Genomic DNA, 19,165 nt, shown 5'->3' on the forward strand with positions numbered 1-19,165 from the left:
ACTAATACATAGAATTGTGCATCTGAGTGTGGATGCCTCTACTGTTACCCAGGCCTTGTTTTTTTCAGCTGTTGGATGGTGTCTAAATCCTACAGTCTGAGCTTTCTGAGGCAGGGGTTCTATTTGTGCTATATGAGTGTGGCATGGCTAGTAAAATGTGGCCCTGCTCCCTGGCTGAGGTCCTGAGTCCCTACTGCAGAAATAATAGCAATTAATAATAATAGAGCATTTCCCTCCAAAGACCTCCAAGCACTGTTTCAATTGCGTGAGTCCCAGTCCTAGCTCTAGCTTCCAGACTTCCAGGAATCCGAAGAAGGTGGCTTCCTATGTTTATATAGCCGAGGCCTTATCCTTAACCCCCTCAGCTCACAGGGACTAGGAATTTTATTGATACACAGATCTGACACCATAAGAAGCTAAGCACCTTCCTCTGAGAAATCAGGCCCCTGAATGAGTTTAGATTGCAAATGCATCTATACTCTTTGACATAGCCCTTCCCATCAGCTTGGAAGACTAATGGTGAAAGTATGGCCCAAGGAGAAAGGGAGGTTCTCCACAGCCGGAGCAGCAAAATCGGTATACATGGTAGGCTAGTCGCACATAAAGTACAGCCTGAGCTCAGAATGGATTTTTTGGATTGGGTTCAAATGTGATTAGAAACCTGTAGTGGAGCAGTCACCACACGGGGATGTTAAAAGTGTTTTTCCAGGCATAGAGCTGGGTGAGCTGCAGTGAAATAAGGCAGGAAGAACCCCATGTGGTGCTTCAGGCACGACAGGGACTGCAGCATCCATGTGGAACACCATTTTCCAGAATAACCGCTGAGCACAAGACCATCTCTGATGTGGAGCAAATGGTATCTCACACAGCTTTTCTTCTTCAGCTAAACCATTTCATGCCTGCAAATTCCGTGTTTGTGAAAGCTGTCACATTTACAACCCTGGCATGAGAGGCCTTTATTCACAGACCCAGAGCTACAGACAAGGGGTGGCTGTGGCAGGGAATTTTGGCTCCAATCCAGCATCTACCAGAGTCAATGGAAAGACTCTTGTTGCCGTCAGTGGGTGTTGGAGCAGAACTTTTGTGCTGACCTTGACTAGGGAGCTTAGCTGCTCAGCACATCTTTAAAGCTGCTTTACCTTCACACCTGCTGCTCCACCATTCTGACTGGGATGTGGACAGTGTTCCGCGCACTGCAGCTTCTTACCACTCTGTGACCAATCACACCCCTTCCAGCTGATCTGTTGCAGCTGGGAGGAGAACAGCATCCAAGCAGGTGCAGCTAGGATGACTGGACCTTACAGGTGTTTGTTACTCCTGGTCTGGCCATGGAAAAGAACAAGAACAGAAAAATTAAAACATTTTTTTTAAAATCGACTTTAAATTCAGGAGCCCAGAAGGAGGCCAGAAGAAACATGAATGAAACGTATTTTGATAATTGTAAAACTGTTTTGTTGTAACACTTTGTGATGATTCCCATCACAGTACAGAGAGAAATAGGAGCTGTTCTGACCTGGGAATTATTAATTAGGGCCCTGTGCCTGCTTCCATTCAAGTCAATGGCAAATTGACTGCAATGGAAGTGACAGCATGCCTACGGGTTGGTAGCATTATAGAGGTGGAAAGAGAATACAGGGAGAAAGAAGAGGCAACTTGGTTTCTTTAATGCATGGGTATAGTGTGGAGGCAGCCACATGCCTTCATATGCAGCGGTGTAACCATTTCTGATTTTCTAGGGACAGCATTTCTTAGGGCTCATCTAGACTATGTGGAAGATTTGAAAGAGGATGAGGGGCTTCCTATCTCACATTTGAAATTGGAGCTTTCAAAAGTGAAAGTAATCAAGATGTGGTTTTTTTCGGCAACCCCTCCTTTTCGAAAAGCCACTTTTCCTCAAAAAATGAGGTTTACGCGGCTTTTCAAAAAAAGGTGGGGTTGCAAAAAAACCCGCATCTTATTACTGTCACTTTCGAAAGCTCCATTTTCAAAAGTGAGATCGGAAGAAGATATGCCAATTCCTATGGAATTTGCATATCCTCTTTCGAATCTTCCATGTAGTCTATATGGGTATGTCTACACTACCCCGCTAGTGCGAACTAGCGGGGTAATGTATGCATACCGAACGTGCAAATGAAGCCCGGGATTTGAATTTCCCGGGCTTTATTTGCATAAGCCGGCCGGCGCCATTTTTAAATGCCGGCTTGTTCGAACCCCGTGCCGTGCGGCTACACACGGCACGGGCTAGATAGTTCGGACTAGCAAGCCATTCCGAACTATCTGTACACCTGGCATACAGATAGTTCGGAATAGCTTGTTAGTCCGAACTATCTAGCCCGTGCCGCGTGTAGCCGCGCGGCACGGGGTTTGAACAAGCCGGCATTTAAAAATGGCGCCGGCCGGCTTATGCAAATAAAGCCCGGGAAATTCAAATCCCGGGCTTCATTTGCACGTTCGGTATGCATACATTACCCCGCTAGTTCGTACTAGCGGGGTAGTGTAGACATACCCTATGAGCCCTTAGGGCAATTGGCCAAGTTTCTGGAGCTTCATCAGGCCCTTTATTAGTGCATTGCTAGGTGATTCTAACTGTCCTTCCTCAGTAGGGTGGGCAAGGTCAGAGTGACGTCTGCCTTGCAACTACAGGTTGAACGCTACCATCCAGGACTCTTTGGTCTGGCAACATCCAGATATTGCTGGGCCAGAGATCCCTGGCTGGCCAGGTTCAGAAGCACATCCCTAGTGGGGCTAGCATAGCAGGTATTGCAGCCCCAACCAGGGCTAGTGCCATCGGGAGTGCAGCCCCAGCTGGGGCTGGAGGCAGTGGAGCCAGCCCCCTGGCTAGAGCTGATGCAGTGAAGGGCTGGAGGCAGACAGGCTGATGACAGAGAGACCATCCCTAGCTGGCAGCAGAGCCTACAGCTGGGTGGGGAGTCTTGATCTCCCCTGGTCTGGCAAACTCTGTGGTTCGGGACCCCTCATGTCCCGAGGGTGCCAAAGCAGGGATGTTTCACCTGCAGCATGTCTACCTTCACTGGAGTTATGTCTTCAGTGGTGTTATTGCTGATTTACCCTGGCTTAGCTGACATCAGAATTTAGCCTTATGACTACAGCCTAGAGGATTTGGAACCCGATACAGGGGCTGTGTTTAGACTGGCAAGTTTTTCCACAAAATCATCTGCTTTTGCGGAAAAACTTGCCAGCTGTCTACACTGGCTGCTTGAATTTCTGCAAAGCACTGACGATCTCATGTAAGAATGTTGGTGCTTTTGCGGAAATACTATGCTGCTCCCGTTTGGGCAAAAGTCTTTCTGAAAAACTTTTGTGCAAAAGGGCCAGTGTAGACAGCAGAGATTTGTTTTACACAAAAAAGCCCCGATCGCGAAAATGGAGAAAATGGCTTTTGCGGAAAAGCATCCTGCCAATCTAGACGCTCTTTTCCGAAAATGCTTTTAACGGAAAACTTTTCCGTTAAAAGCATTTCTGGAAAATCATGCCAGTCTAGACGTAGCCTGTGTGTATTGCAGCTTCAACACCCCAATTCATTGCAGAACCTGGAGAAACAGCCTTTCCGGCAACTAATCCTTGATGCTAATGTGCTGCAGTGGAGATTTATCAATAGGCTGACACCACAGTATCCATCTCTTGCTTGTGTACCCAAGGAGCGGGACTAAAAATATGAGCCTAGCTCTTCACAGGAGAGGTTAGGTGCTAATTCTACCATTTACAGCACTGCAAGCTCATGAAGTGTGCAATACTACAAAGACATTTTCAAGCTAGCTGTGTTGTTCTAGTAAAAAATCTCTGTGTGAGAGTGCACAGGTGTGTGCATGTATACATGCAGAAAGATATTACTGAGATCAGACATTTATCTAAAAAATACAGTTTATTGGATAAAACATACATAGAACCAAGTAAATGCAATTCTTTATTAAAAATACAGAAATAATTTTATAATAGTAAAAGAAAGTACTGGCATTGCGCATGAAACATAAATTTGAAAGTTTGGGAACTGTCTGTTTAATCACAGCTGGTCCTCCAATATACTGCATCTTAAACATACTGCATCAAATATTGCAACCCAGACAAATTTAGTTTTTAAACAACCGTAGAACATTAAGGCCAGTAATAACCAGCTTAATTAAGATGCAAACAGTAGCATACAGTACACAGAATAGTCAGTATACAACTATACATTAACACATGCCTCTAAATAGTGACAGAGAATCCACTTGAAGGGTTACAAATAATAAAAAAAATGATTTAAAGAAATAAAAAAGCACAGTTTGACACAATGTTTGTAACATGATAGTAAATGTATTAAAACACTGTACATAGTAAGAATGAATACATTGGACCCACCCATACAAAACATGCTAAATTGAAGATCTTTGTTTCGCTGCATCTGTGTATGTATATATATATCCAGGGTGTGGGTTTGCACATGCATCTGTAATACATATGTATGTGCATACACCATACAAGTTGAACCAAAGTTCTTTAATTATGAGGCCAATAATACTAATATGCTCTCTGTCATAACCATGCCATTCCTAGAAGTCCAGTTTTCTTATCTCTACATTAGTCTCACACATCGTGTAAGTTCCATGTTTGTCTTTTACGCTAGGTTCCTCTTGTTTGTATATTTGCAAAATGAATGCAGAACTATTTCATATGAAACACTGTTCACTTGTGTGAAATGCTTGTTATTCAACATGAACATTTGGGAGAGATTTACATTAAAGTGTTAAAAAGGCTGCATCACATTTCCAGAAAGCAGAAATATGAGTAAGATGTCTTTTCCCTGATGTTAGTGCCATACTGTAGCACTGGCATGTTTAACAATATACCCTATGGATTGCCCTTACTAAGTATGACAGGTCTGAAATAAAAGAAAACTTGCATTATATTAGCCTCATAATCATTATTATTATTATTAATTAGTATTATTATTAATAGTAATAGTTAAATATACTTTAAAAAAAATCACAGGCCTCGAAATGGTCTCTGTAACTCATAAACTTATTGATATTCCCCAGAAAATATTTGAAATATAATGCTAAAATATTGAATTAACTTAAAAAAAAAAAAAAGAACTGCAGAATGAACACCAAGTACATGAATGGATTGCCTAATCCATACCATGGGGCTTCACAGCATCACAAACTGCACGGCCTCAACTCAGATTCAGCAGTGCATGTAAGCAGGGGATAAACTCTAAGCACATGCTTAACTCCCATTAAAATCAATGGAGCTTATGCATGTGCATAAGTACTTTGCTGAAAAAAGTCCTTTACAAACCCTTAGCCTGTGCCAGTTTTTCTCTCATTTAAGGAAATAGTCTGGTGCCAAGGCCAAACAAGAAAAATGTGAGCCTGATTCTCCTCTCAGGTCAATGGAATTGCTCCCAATTTATAGCAATGTGAGAGAAGAATCAGGCTTTGAAAGTTTTAAAGCCAGTACATGAATCAGACATGCAGGTAAATTGGCCTGTAATGCAAAAAAGACAAGAAGAGCACAAAAGAGAATGGATTCTGCATCTGTTGGTGGCTGACATGCTGGGAAAGAGGTTGATCTTAGGTCTTCCTTAACACAAGGAGGGAAGGTTTGAATTGTGGTGCTGCCATTGAGTTGCACTCTTTGCTGTGATAAAAGTTTTTTACGGAAACGATCCTGTTGGGGAAATGTGTCAAGCTGCCTTTCCTAGGTAGGCTGATAGTAGCAAGCTGGGTCAGCCCAAAAGGGCAATATGGGAGTGCAAGAGCAAAGCATAGGCATGAAAGTAATCAGGCTACACCTGAATCAAATAATTTCAAAATAAACAAGGCTTATGCACACCTTACATTTAGTCACAAGACCTAATATTTCAGTCAATCCCATCAGTGTACCGTGACCACACAGTTCTAATAAAAAGGAAATCTCATTTATTTACAAGCTATTTTGCAATATACAGATTGCTATTGAAGAGTCCTAGTAAGTTAATATATCTAAGCTAATTGAGCCATTTAGAGACCATTTACATGGGCCTGATTGAAAACCTCTGGAAGTCAATGGAAAGGCTCCATTGATTTTGGTGGATTTTGAAGCAGACCAGTAATACTTCACCCTTAACAATCTGTGATGCAGTGGCATTTTATTTATTGGTAGTAAATTGTATAGATGAGAACAAATGGGGAAAAACTGAATAGAAGACAGCACATGTCTGAGAATTTGAATAAGATTTCACTGTCTTCTATTCAATTTTCTACTGGATACTGTACATACATGAACAATATAAGAAAAATATCTACAAACTCACTTGATATGTAAAGTCCTTGCAAAATAGCTATTTCTAGGTTTCTAGAGTAACAGGAAGGAGAAGATGCAATTCACAGTTTGATGAGGTCAAGGTTAATACATACTATATTTTTAAAAGTCTGAAGTTGTACAATATCTGCAGGATGTGATGAAAGCAACCCTGCTTAGCCAGTCACTGCAGAATCTGAAGCTTAGCTATCAAATTATATAGTACATTCAAAATCAAAGCTATCACACTTTGAGTCCAATTAACAACCAACCCCAGCCCCCATATATAACAAAATCCACACTTCATTGGCTGCGGGATCTAATGCTGGGGATTCAGAAGGGAACTCAATACAATGTTAAAAAGTGTAAGCAGGATTTGTGCTATTTAAGGCCTGATGTAGGACTGCCACCTTCCACAGCTGGATGAAAACTCTCCTGCATGTGTCTCTCCCATGGGATGAAACCAGAGAGACAACGCCAAATTCTGATTTCAGTAATGCTGGGATAAAGCTGGAGCAGTGCCATTGAACTAAAAACAACTCACTTGATATGTAAATTCAGCTCACTTGATATCTGAATTCACATTGGTGTAACTGAGTTCAAATCTGCCTGCACATTTCAAGATGACAATGGCCATACAAATATTGTAATGAAAATAACAAAATGGATATTTACAGGATACTTTATGTACTATTGAACACAAATCTCTCCTCTTGGCTTCTTGCTCTCCCTCACGTGCCACTAGCACCCTGAATCAGTGGTGTGCCATCTATGGAGGCAAACATGTGTTGTACACCAATGGAAGCTATAACTATGACTTCTTGACTGGCTGCATAGTGTGCATGGAGGATGCCATTTTGCAAACAAAATGGCATCCTCAAGACAGTGTAAGGAGGGCTATATGGTACGGTCATGCTTTGCACACAAGTGTAGAATGGCATGCCTTACTAAAGGTGTCACAACAAACCAGAGCCTGATTGCTGAATTAGTTCTCCTCTTTCTCCTGCCCATCGTCTCGGTCTTGCCTCCCTGGGTCCTTATCCCCCACTGCTAGGAGCTGCAGATTTTGTGGGAGCAAACTGAATGGCTTTGTCTCTGAGGATCTCTGAGCCTGCCTAATGCTGCATCAGTCAGGGGACTGACCTTGCTCAGGACTGAATGCCTACATGTTGACCATCACATCCTATAAAGGAAACAATAAAATGTGTGGGACCTAGTATGCTCATGAGATCAGATCTCATGCCATACCTGATTCATCCATATGATTTCCAAAGAACAATGGATGACATGATCTATTATTCTCTATTTTGTGATGATAGGCTAGAAATAATAAGCATTTAAACAACTTTAACTTAAAAGTCTAGGCAAAAAGGAATGTTCGGAGACAGAGACAGAGAGAAATTACATAAAAACTTGTGTTTGCCATGTGTAAATTTGCTGAGATTCTAATGAGGTATATATAACAAATAATAATTAACCAGACATCTGAGAAATTCCTTCAAAAATGCCTTTGATGCTGGCACATTAAAGCAGAGGAACATTTTGTGGACAAGATAATGAGGAGGTTGGGGAAAAAAATAATTCTAATCCAAAAATATCAGCAAGTGGTAACCTTAGTCAGAACAAAACTTGTACTGGAATCTTCTGTGAACAAACAAGTCCACTTTGTGTTCTCTTTCCTGAAAGGAGTGAAAGGTGAAAAGGGGCTAGAAAAGAAGAAGAGAAAAGCAGAGATAAGGGATGGGGGAGGGAGGGTTGAGATAGATGAAGAACAGTCAGGAGAGATATAGGTAGGTGCAGGGAGACGAAAGGGGTGGATAAGAAAGGAAAGAGTTTGCTGCGGGAGAAGAATGGTAAGAGGAAGGCAGAGAAAAGGGAACTGTAGCAAGCTAGGACTTGGGAGAAGAGGAAGAGAGGTTATGAGATGCAGAGGAAGGAGAAAGAGAAGGGAGATGCAGAGAGGAATGAGTAAAGAAAGAAATAGGAGGGTGGGAAGGAAAGAGGCAAAGGGAGAATAGGAGAAGAACTAAGGAAGATGCACAAGATGCTTGTGTGATGAGCAGGTTAGCGGTGGACAACATTTAGTGAAAGGGCAGACTAGCGAGATGGAGATGTTTTGTGGCCTAGCCTAGAACTCAGGAGGCAGCCTTGAGTTCAAACACCAGGCTCTTCCAAAAGTTAAGCTTTGTGAAATTCCAATAGAAAATGGTGATACAGTTTTTGGCTAGCTCACAGAATGGCCAATAGGTTTTTTTTTTAAATATTTGATTTTTTTATTTGTGTAAAAAAAATCACACGAATATTTCCAAAAACATTTAATGAAAGTTTTCCCCTGTTTTCAGCCAGCGCTACCCACAGCTTCCTGTGTGACCTTGGACAAGTCACTTTCTTTATGTACCTCCATTCCCCATATTCAACAAAGGAGGAAGAATAGGCATGCTTCCTTTCTTCTAACCTTTGCCTGTCAGGTCTAATTAGCTTGTAAATGCAGGGCTAATCTCTTAGTATGCCTAATGTAATGGGCTCTTAATCTCTAAATGCCACTGTAATACAAATTATAATTATTGTTAATAATAATAGTTGGCTAGCACACCTGTATAGTAAACAAGAGATCCTGAGTTTGAACTTCATTAGCACCAACAGATGGAGGGTCAACCTCTGCTTTTAGTTACACTGGTGTAAATCTTTAGTAATGCCACTGAATTTACAGTTGAGGAACTGAAATATTGGAATCCGGTCTGGCTTCTTACAGGAGGAAAGACTGGATGAGCCAATAGCCACTTCTGGGATTGCAAAGTGCATAGATAAATCATAGGCAGTAGGTTTTGTGCAATAAGGGAATAGAGGACTAAAGGTTTGGATCCTGATGTTCTGCTTGGTGGTGTAAAAAGGGCACACAGACTGAAAATTCCTAACTTCTGCCCATTACATTGTACAGTAGAATCTCAGAATTATGAACATGAGAGTCACAAACTGACCAGCCAACCACACATTTCACTTGGAACTGCAAATACACAATCAGGCAGCAGAAGAGACTTAAAAATAAAGCAGACACAGTTCAGTGCTGTGTTAAATGGAAACTATGAAAAAAAGAAAGGGAAAGTTTTAGAAAGACGCTTGACAAGATAAGGAAACTGCTTCTGTGCTTGTTTCATTTAAATTAAAGATGCTTAAAAGCCAGAATTTCCTTCTGCACAGTAAAGTTTCCAAGCTGTCAATGTTCATTTGTAAACTTTTGAAAGAACTATAACATTTTGTTCAGCGGTACGGACATTTCAGACAAACAACCTCTAGTCCCCAGATGTTTGTAACCAGACCCACTAACTGGTGGGAAATGGGGGGGGACGACGACAAAAGGGGCAATTGCCAGGGGCCCGGTTGTCACAGTAGCTCTGCCGATAATCATCTTTTAATTGAAAGATGTTTTTGATATGTCCCATGCAGGTTCCAGAGAAGGGCTACTGCGCCCCGGAATCTGCATTGGGGCATATAAAAAGCATTTTTCAATCAAGAGGCACTGCTACGGCTTTCTCCAGAGTAAGCAGTTTGGGATGAGGGAAGGGAGCTGTGGGAGAAGTTTGGGCAGGGGGGCCCAGGCTTCTTTTGGTAGGTGGGGATGTTTGGGTTTTTTCTGGCTTGTGGGCCAAACTTAGGGAGGAGGGCAAGGGGCTGACTGATTTCTGCCCTGGGGCCCTGAATTGCTGTCATTAGGCCTGTTTGTAACTCCAAGGTTCTACTGTACATGTAATGTACAGACCAGATCTTCTGCTGGTGTAAATCAATGTACTTCTATTGAGTTCTATGTAGTGATGCCAATAGATACCAGCTAAGGATCTGGTCTCCAGCATTTGGTAGGACCTGGTCTTAGAACTTTTGGAATTACTGTGCTGTAAGAAAAGGAGAGCATGTTTTCCTTATGTACAACACAAACTGGAATCAAGCTGGTACAAACACTCCTAGTTACTACATACAACACGTTAGAAATATCATAGAGAAGAGAGAGTAGATCTGGAAGAGTCATTTTGTACCACTGAAACTCAGGTATGTCGATCAATTCTCAATATTGCCATTACAGCAAAAATATTCAGGGTTGAAAAACGCATTATGGACCAGGCAACCATCAAAGTAAGGAATACAATTGAACATCAATCTTTTGCTGGTTTAGATTAACCCACATTCAGAGGTTTACTCTTTCTTCTGTCTTACTTCTGAGTTCAACTATAGTGAAAGTTGTAGACCAATTACATACTAAAATCTCCTTACTATTATTTCCTTTTGTTTTCAGACATTTACTGATTCCTGTTCTTTTATAAAGTATTTATAATGAGGAATTGATTATCTGTATTTGTATTTTTAAGAGCTGACGGTACCATGATCTTTCCCTTTAACAATAACAATGAAAACTCTGGGCTGAAAAACAAACAACCTGATACATTCAGGAAAGATTCTATTCTAGTCTGGGAGAAAGCCACAGACGTGGCAAGAGGCCCCCAGGAGAACACTGGACTTCCTTCTCTTTGAAAACTGCTCTCCTCAGCTGCTGAGCCCTGCTTTTATTTTATACACTTTCACCGCCTGCCTAGATAACCAAGCCAACCTCGCTAAGCAACACACATACCTATCACCTTTCTCCTCTCCTAGTTCAAGCACTGCTCTTGGCAACTCTCCAGAAACCAAGAAGGGAAAGAACCTTCAACAGCAGGTGGACTCTTTTCTATTGTCCTGTCTGGCCTTATTATTTTAACGTAACATCGTCAAAGAACTGATGCATTTGATGTACTAGCAAGTACCCTCACAGTTAAAGTGGCTGATTGTCATGGGCCACTGAGATTGGTTTTAAACAGTTTTGTTTTTAAGTTTCCCTAAGGGTCTGATCCCAGAATGCTTGTGCTGGGAAAACTCCCCTTGGAGTCATGTATAAATCAATGGGAGATCGTGCTTAGTTCCATAGTTAACAGCTCTGAATTAGAATTTAATCTGCCTTTCAAAACGGAGAACTCATCAAACCTCCATGTGCACATAGCAGCCCTATGCAATGTTACCCTCCTACATGGGGCTGAAAAGATCCTGACACCTACATGGATTCTGGCAGTCAGGGGTTAACACCTGCCCCTCTCACATTGCCACCCAACCTCAAAAATGGGTGGATTAGCAAAGCTCCCTATTGGAATAACTATAGGCTTCACTGGCAGCAGGAAATGAGCAGTGGTGCTGGAATGATTTTTAGGGTGCAGGTGCTGAGCTTTTCCCCATCTGCACCACTCACTGCACCAGACTGGAACTACAGCTGGGAGATGGCTGTGGAGCCCCGGACTTGGAATAAATGGTTACGGCCCATGAGTCTGCAGCTGAGCCCCTTGGCCTGTTGGCTGAGACCCTGGACCACACTGGAGTCCCTGGTGCCTGGGACCCCAGAACCAAGAATAGAGCCCATGGCCAAGATCCCCTCAACGTAGCAGGGCTGGCAGCCAGGACCCCCTGGAACTAGTGGCTAGGACCTCAGACAGCAGCAGGGCCCCAAGGTGCAGGCTGGTGCTTACAACCCCGGCATGGGGCGTAAAATATGAGGGTTGTTGCAGTTCTTGCCACATCCCTACTTCCCATGCCTATGAACAGAGTACATAAACCACCAGGGAAGGAGCTGTAGGGGAGAGGGGCTAGAGTAGGCTGATGGGCTTTTGTTATTTCTTAGTCGATCAAAGGATGCTGAAATAGATCTTCTTAGGTCCTGCTTACTTTTTAGAACTTGGCTGAAGCTAACCCTATTTTCTGAGCCAAGCTCTGGTTCTGGTGAAATCAATAGTAGCTCTACCACTGGCCTCAGTAGGATCAAGATTCAGCTCAAGAGTCTTGATTTAGTCCTGGATAAGGGAACCATTTTACTTTGGCCTGAGGCCGAGAAAAGTCATCTGTATTTCAGTCTGTGCCTTAAAGTGCCAACATATTTTACTCTAATATTTCTCTACTGGTTAACCTCAGATTGAAAACCCATTGCTTAAACTGCAAGTAACCTAACCGGCCACTGGCACTTATGCTGAAACCAGTCCTGTTCAAAACATTACACATGCCGTGACTTATCTCTAATGCATCATGTGAACACACCCGTCAGCTTAGACCCAAGCACCTGGTGGTTCAGAGACTGGGAACAAAGAGAGACACAGCCTCTTAATGAAGTTTTGCATAGTTCTTATTTTGTGTCGAGGGAATTTGCACAAGCTGCATAGTGTCAGAATAAGAGCTTGGCTACAGTCTATCACATTGGGGAAGTATATGTGATAATACCACTGCAACCACAAAAGACTTTACAACAGGAAGCATCACAGCTGCTGCTTATTAGCATTAGTACAAATTACACAAAGCAAATTGTTAGCAGACATGTTTCCATAATATTGAACTCGTGGCAATGAATAAAAGTGATTCTCTTTCAAGTACAATTTTAGATTTCCAAGAGAAACCATTTCCAATTGTCCATGAAGGGAGTGTGGATTAGAGAGCAGCATGTAACTACTGCAAGCACTGAAAGGCAGAGTGTGCAGTGATTTGTTGGCATTTTCTGGTAAATCTGTGCAGAGTTAGAACCAATTTTGTAAGTATGGATTTTCCCATTTTTGCAATCCTGGACCTATTACCGTATCATAAAAAGTGTGACCCTTTATGTGTTTGGGTGCTGCATTCTGGAACGCTTGCACTGAGGTTTGCTTTTGGGAAAGGACTCAATTCTCCATTTTTCCCCTGAAAAGGCTTATTGTGAGTTATTTTCCTAACACTCTCTAGTTCTTTGATGCAGAAGAAGCCATGTGTCAACTGAGAATTTTTGTAACATTACATCCAATGGGGAGATTGGAGAAAACAGATCAAAATGCCTGTGTAGAACAGACTCAGTATATAGATGCTTCATGGACAATATACAGTAATTCTCTCGACTAGAGCACTAGGGACATGAGGCGTCTCTGTTTCACACTAAAGATGTAAGCTTAAGGGATAGATGAGCAGTGACTCGACTAGTCGCTCCCCCCACCCCTTGCTGCCTTTATTAGAGAGAGGCAGCAAGGGGGCGGGAAGCAGGAGCCAGTGCTGGGGGGGAGCCAGCTTAAAAGCCGGTGCCCCCCAGCACCATCTCCGTGGGGGGCAGAGGAGGCAGAGGCATAGCGGGGGGGCGGGGGAGGGGAAGAGGGAATGGGACCGGGAGCGAACTGGGAATCAGCTGTCCTGGTTCATGCCTGGTCCCCTGTTATGCTTCTGCCTTTTAAATGTATCAAGAGCCACATAAGAGAGGTCCAGGTTCCAAAGCAGGCACAGCCCAAGAGGAGACTGGAAGCCCTGCATTGCCAAGGGGCAGTGTATGAAGCTAATGTAGCCCTTGCTCTGGAGGAAGGCATTTGTCAGTGAGGGATGGGCCCGTCAATGAGAATAAGGGAAGGAGGCAACTGCCCTGGTGCCCGGTGATTCAAAAGTGCCCAGGGCTCCCAGCCGCCACTGGTGCTACTGCAGCAGTATCTGGAGCCCACGACCCTTTAAGTGGCTATTGGAGCCCATGTGGTTATGCTCTGAACAGCACTGAGGGCTTCCGGGGGAAGGTACAGCCAGGGGAGCTGACTGCCTATGTGGTCACAGAATGGGAGGGGCCTTGGACAGAAGGGGCGGGGCTGGGGCAGCCAGCCCTCCACAACACCTCTCCCACCTCTCAGAGCTGCACAGAATGCACCGTGTGGCAGTCTGTCAGCAATGTAAAGGGTCGTGGGCTCTGGCCACCGCTGTTGCCGCAGTAGCATCGACGGCAGCCGCAAGCTCTGGGCCCCTTTGAATCACTGGGCACTGGAGCAACTGCCCTCTTTGCCCACCCACATCAAAGCACTTGGCACACTCCAGGTGGTGGTGAAGCTCCCTGGAGAAAGCTAGCCTCAGCCCTGCCCCTTCCGGGGATACGGAGCCAGCCACTCCTGCTGAGGGAGATACTGCCATGAAAGCAGCAGTAGTCAGTGACAGGATAAAATGAATGATCTGTGTCAACAGAATAGGTAGAATTGGCCAACAACTTTAAAAAGGTCAGTAACAGATACATTTGGGGCACAGGTCTACTCTTCTACAACTGCAGTTTTAACTGCAGTAACTAAAGAATTCACACTCAGCTTTCCCACAAATTCTTAGATTATTCCTCCATCACTTTACTAAAGGGAATACCCATAAAATGTTGACATTGCTTGAAGCAAATGTCTTTTGATCCAGATATGATTCTTTTAAAGTAGAAAATGGCTGACAGCTGCTTCTGAGGATATACACATGTATACATGCCTTGATTGGCTAAAGTCTGAAGTGAAAGCTGTCAACGGAACAAGAAGCAAAGTAAATTGTACATGCATCTTATTTGGAAATGAATGACATGTATGTTCTAACTCTTTAGTACTTGTTGAGAAGAAATGGCCAGACCCGTTTTACACAGCAGAGTTGTTTAACTTCGGTCTTTGACAAGACTTGTGAGGGAAAAACTTAGTTATAATTGCAATATGTCTACAATAATGCTTTTCTCCTAATTGCTTTGAATTTCAAAACACACAAAAAGGAGTTTTTGCTATATGTTGTACTTCTATATAATACAATTAATGAAAACAAGACATCAAGGACAAAACATTAAACATCCTGACTTCAGTAGTCTGTCATACATAAAAGTTTAATATAAAAAATAGCACCACTGACTGCATATATATACAAGATTCATACAATGGTGTATGAAATTCTTCCAGCACATTGAATGTCAAAGTATCATTGTTGCTAACTAGTTTATACTGTATATGTTGTGAACATTGTCTCAGGCTTCTGACTGCTATTCACTTTTAATGGCTAAAAGAGGGGAAGGGAGAGGAAAGAAAGCATGTGAGGAGAAGAGTTGTGAGGAACCAGAATGTTTGTTCTGTGGGAAACGCCAGTATTTGGAATTTTGGTTTGTTCCAAAGCAGATCCAAATGTTGACTTTGGAAATATTATGCAAAATGAAATTTTAAAAAATGGTTTGTGTCAATTGAAACATTTCATTCAAATTAGACTTTCTATATAATATACAGTGAAATATATTTCCAAATAACAATGCTGTTTTGAAAACAAACCTCCCAAAATGCTCCCTCCCATGAATGTAAAAAGTGAAGTTTTTCAATAATAGTGAAATGTTGGTTTTGGGGCGCTTTCCAAAACAAAGTTCTCTCAAAATTAATATTTTCCCATTTTTAGATTGTGAGGAAATGGCATTTTGCAATGGAAAACAAATTCCACTGGGAAAATTTTGACCTATTCTCATTTAGAGTTATTGATATTACAGTGAAATAAGTATTTGGATGGAAGGAACTAAAATCATAGGTTTTTCTTTTCTTCTTTTTTTTTTAATAAGAAAAAACATGTAAGCAAACTAGATTGTCCTAGGATTTTTTGAATGTGACATTACAGATATATTAAAGTCTTTATATTTTTGGGGCTCTGACTTTAAAAGCAGGTCAAATAAGTAGCATTATTGTAGGTAAAAGATTCAACTTTTAAAAATACAACAATGAATGGTACAACCATCATGTTGGTATGAATGCTTTTATGTCTCTTGCACACATCTGGTGGAGTAGATTTTCATTTTGTGCAACATAGACATAAAGCAATGAAGCTCAGTTTAAAGTTCTAATAGTCAGCGTGATTAGATAGTAGTCTATTTTATACGTAGCATTATAGGAATCCATTTGACACATTTATTAAGGTGTTCATTTCAAAGGCATTTCAATGTGCATACAGGGCTACTTGAAAACTGGTCAGTTTATATGCAAACATATAAGCACACAATTAACTTTACTCATGTGAATAACCCCAATGAGTTCAATGAAACTACTCAAGGGATTAAAATTACTCACATTCATATGTATTTTCAGGATCAGGCCCTGAATTTGAATCTTGGTTGCAGGTTTATTATAATGTTGCACATAAAAATGAGTTTTATTCTGAAAGATATTTTTGGTAACATTTCATTCTATGTAAACAGAGTTGGGTAGTACTGTCTGATCACTGTCATCCCTCTTGGAGACAGGTTGAGCATGGCTATCATATAGCTCTAATATCTCAAAGAGTTGCTAAGAAATCTAGACACCCATTAAGAGAAAGCTATTTAAGATGAATGGGTGGAGGTATCCTTTTGATAAATCTCATTTTAAAAGAAGAAAATAAGAGCATATTTGACCCACAAGTAATCTACTATTTTTAAAAATATACTCATCCTGGCATAGCTACATAAAATGTGAACAATTTTTTTTTTTGGTTCTTTATAGTGCAGAAGGACATTTTGAATCTACTTAAGTCCTAATGCTCAACATCTCTGCCTATGTGCTGAATTTTAACAAGATTATCCACAATGGCAGCTTCAGTAAGGAAATTAATCTACCTTTTAGATAAACACAGTTACAAATGTACAGTGTGCATTGTGTTTCCAACTTCCTTTGGGAGAATACTTTCATTGCATTCTTTTGTTCTTTTAAAGAGTGCCACAAAATATATGTCACATAGGCATGGCTTCAAGGAAGGAGGCAGACTGCTGAGAATGCCAGACACCCTGGGCTACGTCTACACTGCATGGCTGTTCTTGTGCAAAAACTTGCAGAGCATCTACACTGCACGCGTGTTCTTGCGCAAGTAAATTTACAGTAGAGCATCAGAAAAGAGGGCTTCTTGCACAAGAGTTATTCCTCTCCCCACGAGGAATAAGCCCTCTTGCGCAAGAAGGCAGTGTGGATGGGAAACAGGGGTTTCTTGCGCAAGAAACCCCTATGGCTAAAATGGCCATCAGAGCTTTCTTGTGCAAGAGAGCATCCACACTGCCATGGACGCTCTTGCACAAAAGCACATGGCAGTGTGAACGTGCTCTTACGCAAGACCTATTGCACAAGAACACTTGCACAAAACAGTTCTTGAGCAAGAAGCCTGCAGTGTAGACCTTGCTGGGGTGTTAGCCACCCACTCTTTAACGTAATGATTTTTGTGGCATCCTATCAAGAACACTTTCTGCATTTTTGATTTGCTAAATGGTGAACTAGTTGTCTGTGAGCAGTGAAGGATAAGTTATGCTAGGAGCTGCAGTTCCTAATATGTGTGTATATTAGACATAAAATCAAGGTGGCTAAAGCACACTCTACTGAAAGCCACTATGTCATCAGCAGCTAAATCCTGAAGTTTAATAAGATTTTTCCCTCTAGAAGGAAAAAAGGTACTTCCTTCAGTCGTTAGAAAAAACTTTCTATTTTAACTAACGAATTTCAAGTTTTCCAGATAGTGCAAGATGTGGGGTAGTGCCCATAAGACAACAATAGCAGACCAAACAAATGACATTAATTGGCCCTTTTCTAGGCCTTTTATCTCAAAATGCTCTTGTTCGTGGGTCTGCATTATGACCACACACACCCATGTTGGCAAGTTACTAATTATACCCCAGACAGGTAGCTAATGAGTGACTCTTCTATTGTCTCTCATCAATCCTCAGCATGTGTCAAAGCTGTATTTGTTTCTGATTTCCCACTTCTGATTACAAAAATAGGACTTACTATAATCATAATAACAATATTAATGATATAAAATAATTACTGTAATTATATACTTTTTGGCAAATTATTAACACGGAACAGCTAAAAGACCCCATTGGATTAAAAAAAGGTGAAGATGCACAAGTATTAAAAAAGACAAAGTCTTTGTTAAAAAAGAGGGGAAAACAATTCACAATTGATGTATTTCTGTAAGGCAACATGTTACCTTTCGTCTGCTCTCTTGGATTATGTTGTGATTGGGTCACTGTTGAAGGAAATGTCAGAACTTTGCTTGCTTGAGTTTATCGATGTGGTAACAAAGTTTCAATGCCGGTCCCAATTTCAGCCCCAAGTATTTCATGATCATGTCACTCTTCAGCAACAATAAAGCATTGCCATCAATCTCCTGGTTTAAAAGAGAGAGAGAGAGAGAGAGAGAGAGAGAGAGAGAGAATTGAGATGTAGAACCTGTCACTTGCGTAGCTGAAGTCGAAATAACTTAATTTGGCTTTTGGTGCTGTCTACACAGCAGGCAGTTGAAGGAATAACAGTCTTCTTTTGACTCCTCTTATTCCTCGTGGAATGAGGGTTACAGGGGTTGCAGTAAGAAATCCTCCAGCTCAACATTATTTTGAAATAATGGCTTGCAGTGTAAATGCACATTTTGTTATTTCAAAATAACATCAGTTATTCAGAAATAATGCTGCTGTGTAGACATACCCCGAGAAGACATTCCATTGAGGGTAACACATCTTCCTGATGCATCTTCAAATGGCTTCGTTGTAAGTGGAGCTGGCTGTAATTTTGTCCATTTTAAAGTTTCATCAAAGCACTTTGAAGTTAAATCAGTGCTAAGTACGAACATGATTTCCAGGCATTGCAATAATTTCTATGTGATGGTGAGATCTTGTCTGTGTGATCCATGTTATACTAATGAAGATTACTATGTATCTTAATTTGCATGGACCATTCTTGTGCTTACTGCTGACTCACAGTAAGACTTCTTTCTGATTCACTCACTCAGCAATTGGTCATCAGTTTCCACCACCTGCCCCAACACACAATATTGGAAACCTCTTGCTCCTTATCTCTTTTTCCTATCATTTTAGGAAGGTAAGATAAAGGAAGAATCAATGCAGCATTCAAATATGGGTATAACTTGCATTTGCCTAGCATAAAGAAAAACAATCTTCTGGAGCATAGCCTGAAGTAAAATAAAATATGGACAAGCAATTAGAATGAATCTGACTTTTCTAAATGTTGATATGGGTGTTGTTTTTCCTTTAACATGATTGGTATGTAAGGGTTAGAATTAAATTACATGACAAGAGTGTACCAGAGGGAGC

At 41.5% G+C, this 19,165-nt stretch overlaps 1 protein-coding gene across 4 annotated transcripts in view; it reads right to left on the reverse strand.

Moving 5' to 3' along the window:
• Positions 1 to 974: 974 nt before the first annotated feature.
• Positions 975 to 19,165, reverse strand: part of SCML4 (Scm polycomb group protein like 4) — a 128,634-nt gene continuing 110,443 nt past the window's right edge. For 3 of the 4 annotated variants that reach the window (XM_014573691.3, XM_075923965.1, XM_075923966.1), the window contains exon 8: positions 3,303 to 18,225. In XM_014573691.3, the coding sequence (XP_014429177.1) occupies positions 18,100 to 18,225 (126 nt within the window). In that variant the 3' untranslated portion in view covers positions 3,303 to 18,099. Of the gene's footprint in view, positions 1,323 to 3,302; positions 18,226 to 19,165 lie in introns of those variants that run through there. The other variant, XR_012902620.1, reaches the window with a different exon arrangement.

Source organism: Pelodiscus sinensis, chromosome 3, assembly GCF_049634645.1.
Source record: "Pelodiscus sinensis isolate JC-2024 chromosome 3, ASM4963464v1, whole genome shotgun sequence".
NCBI classification, from domain to species: domain Eukaryota; kingdom Metazoa; phylum Chordata; order Testudines; family Trionychidae; genus Pelodiscus; species Pelodiscus sinensis.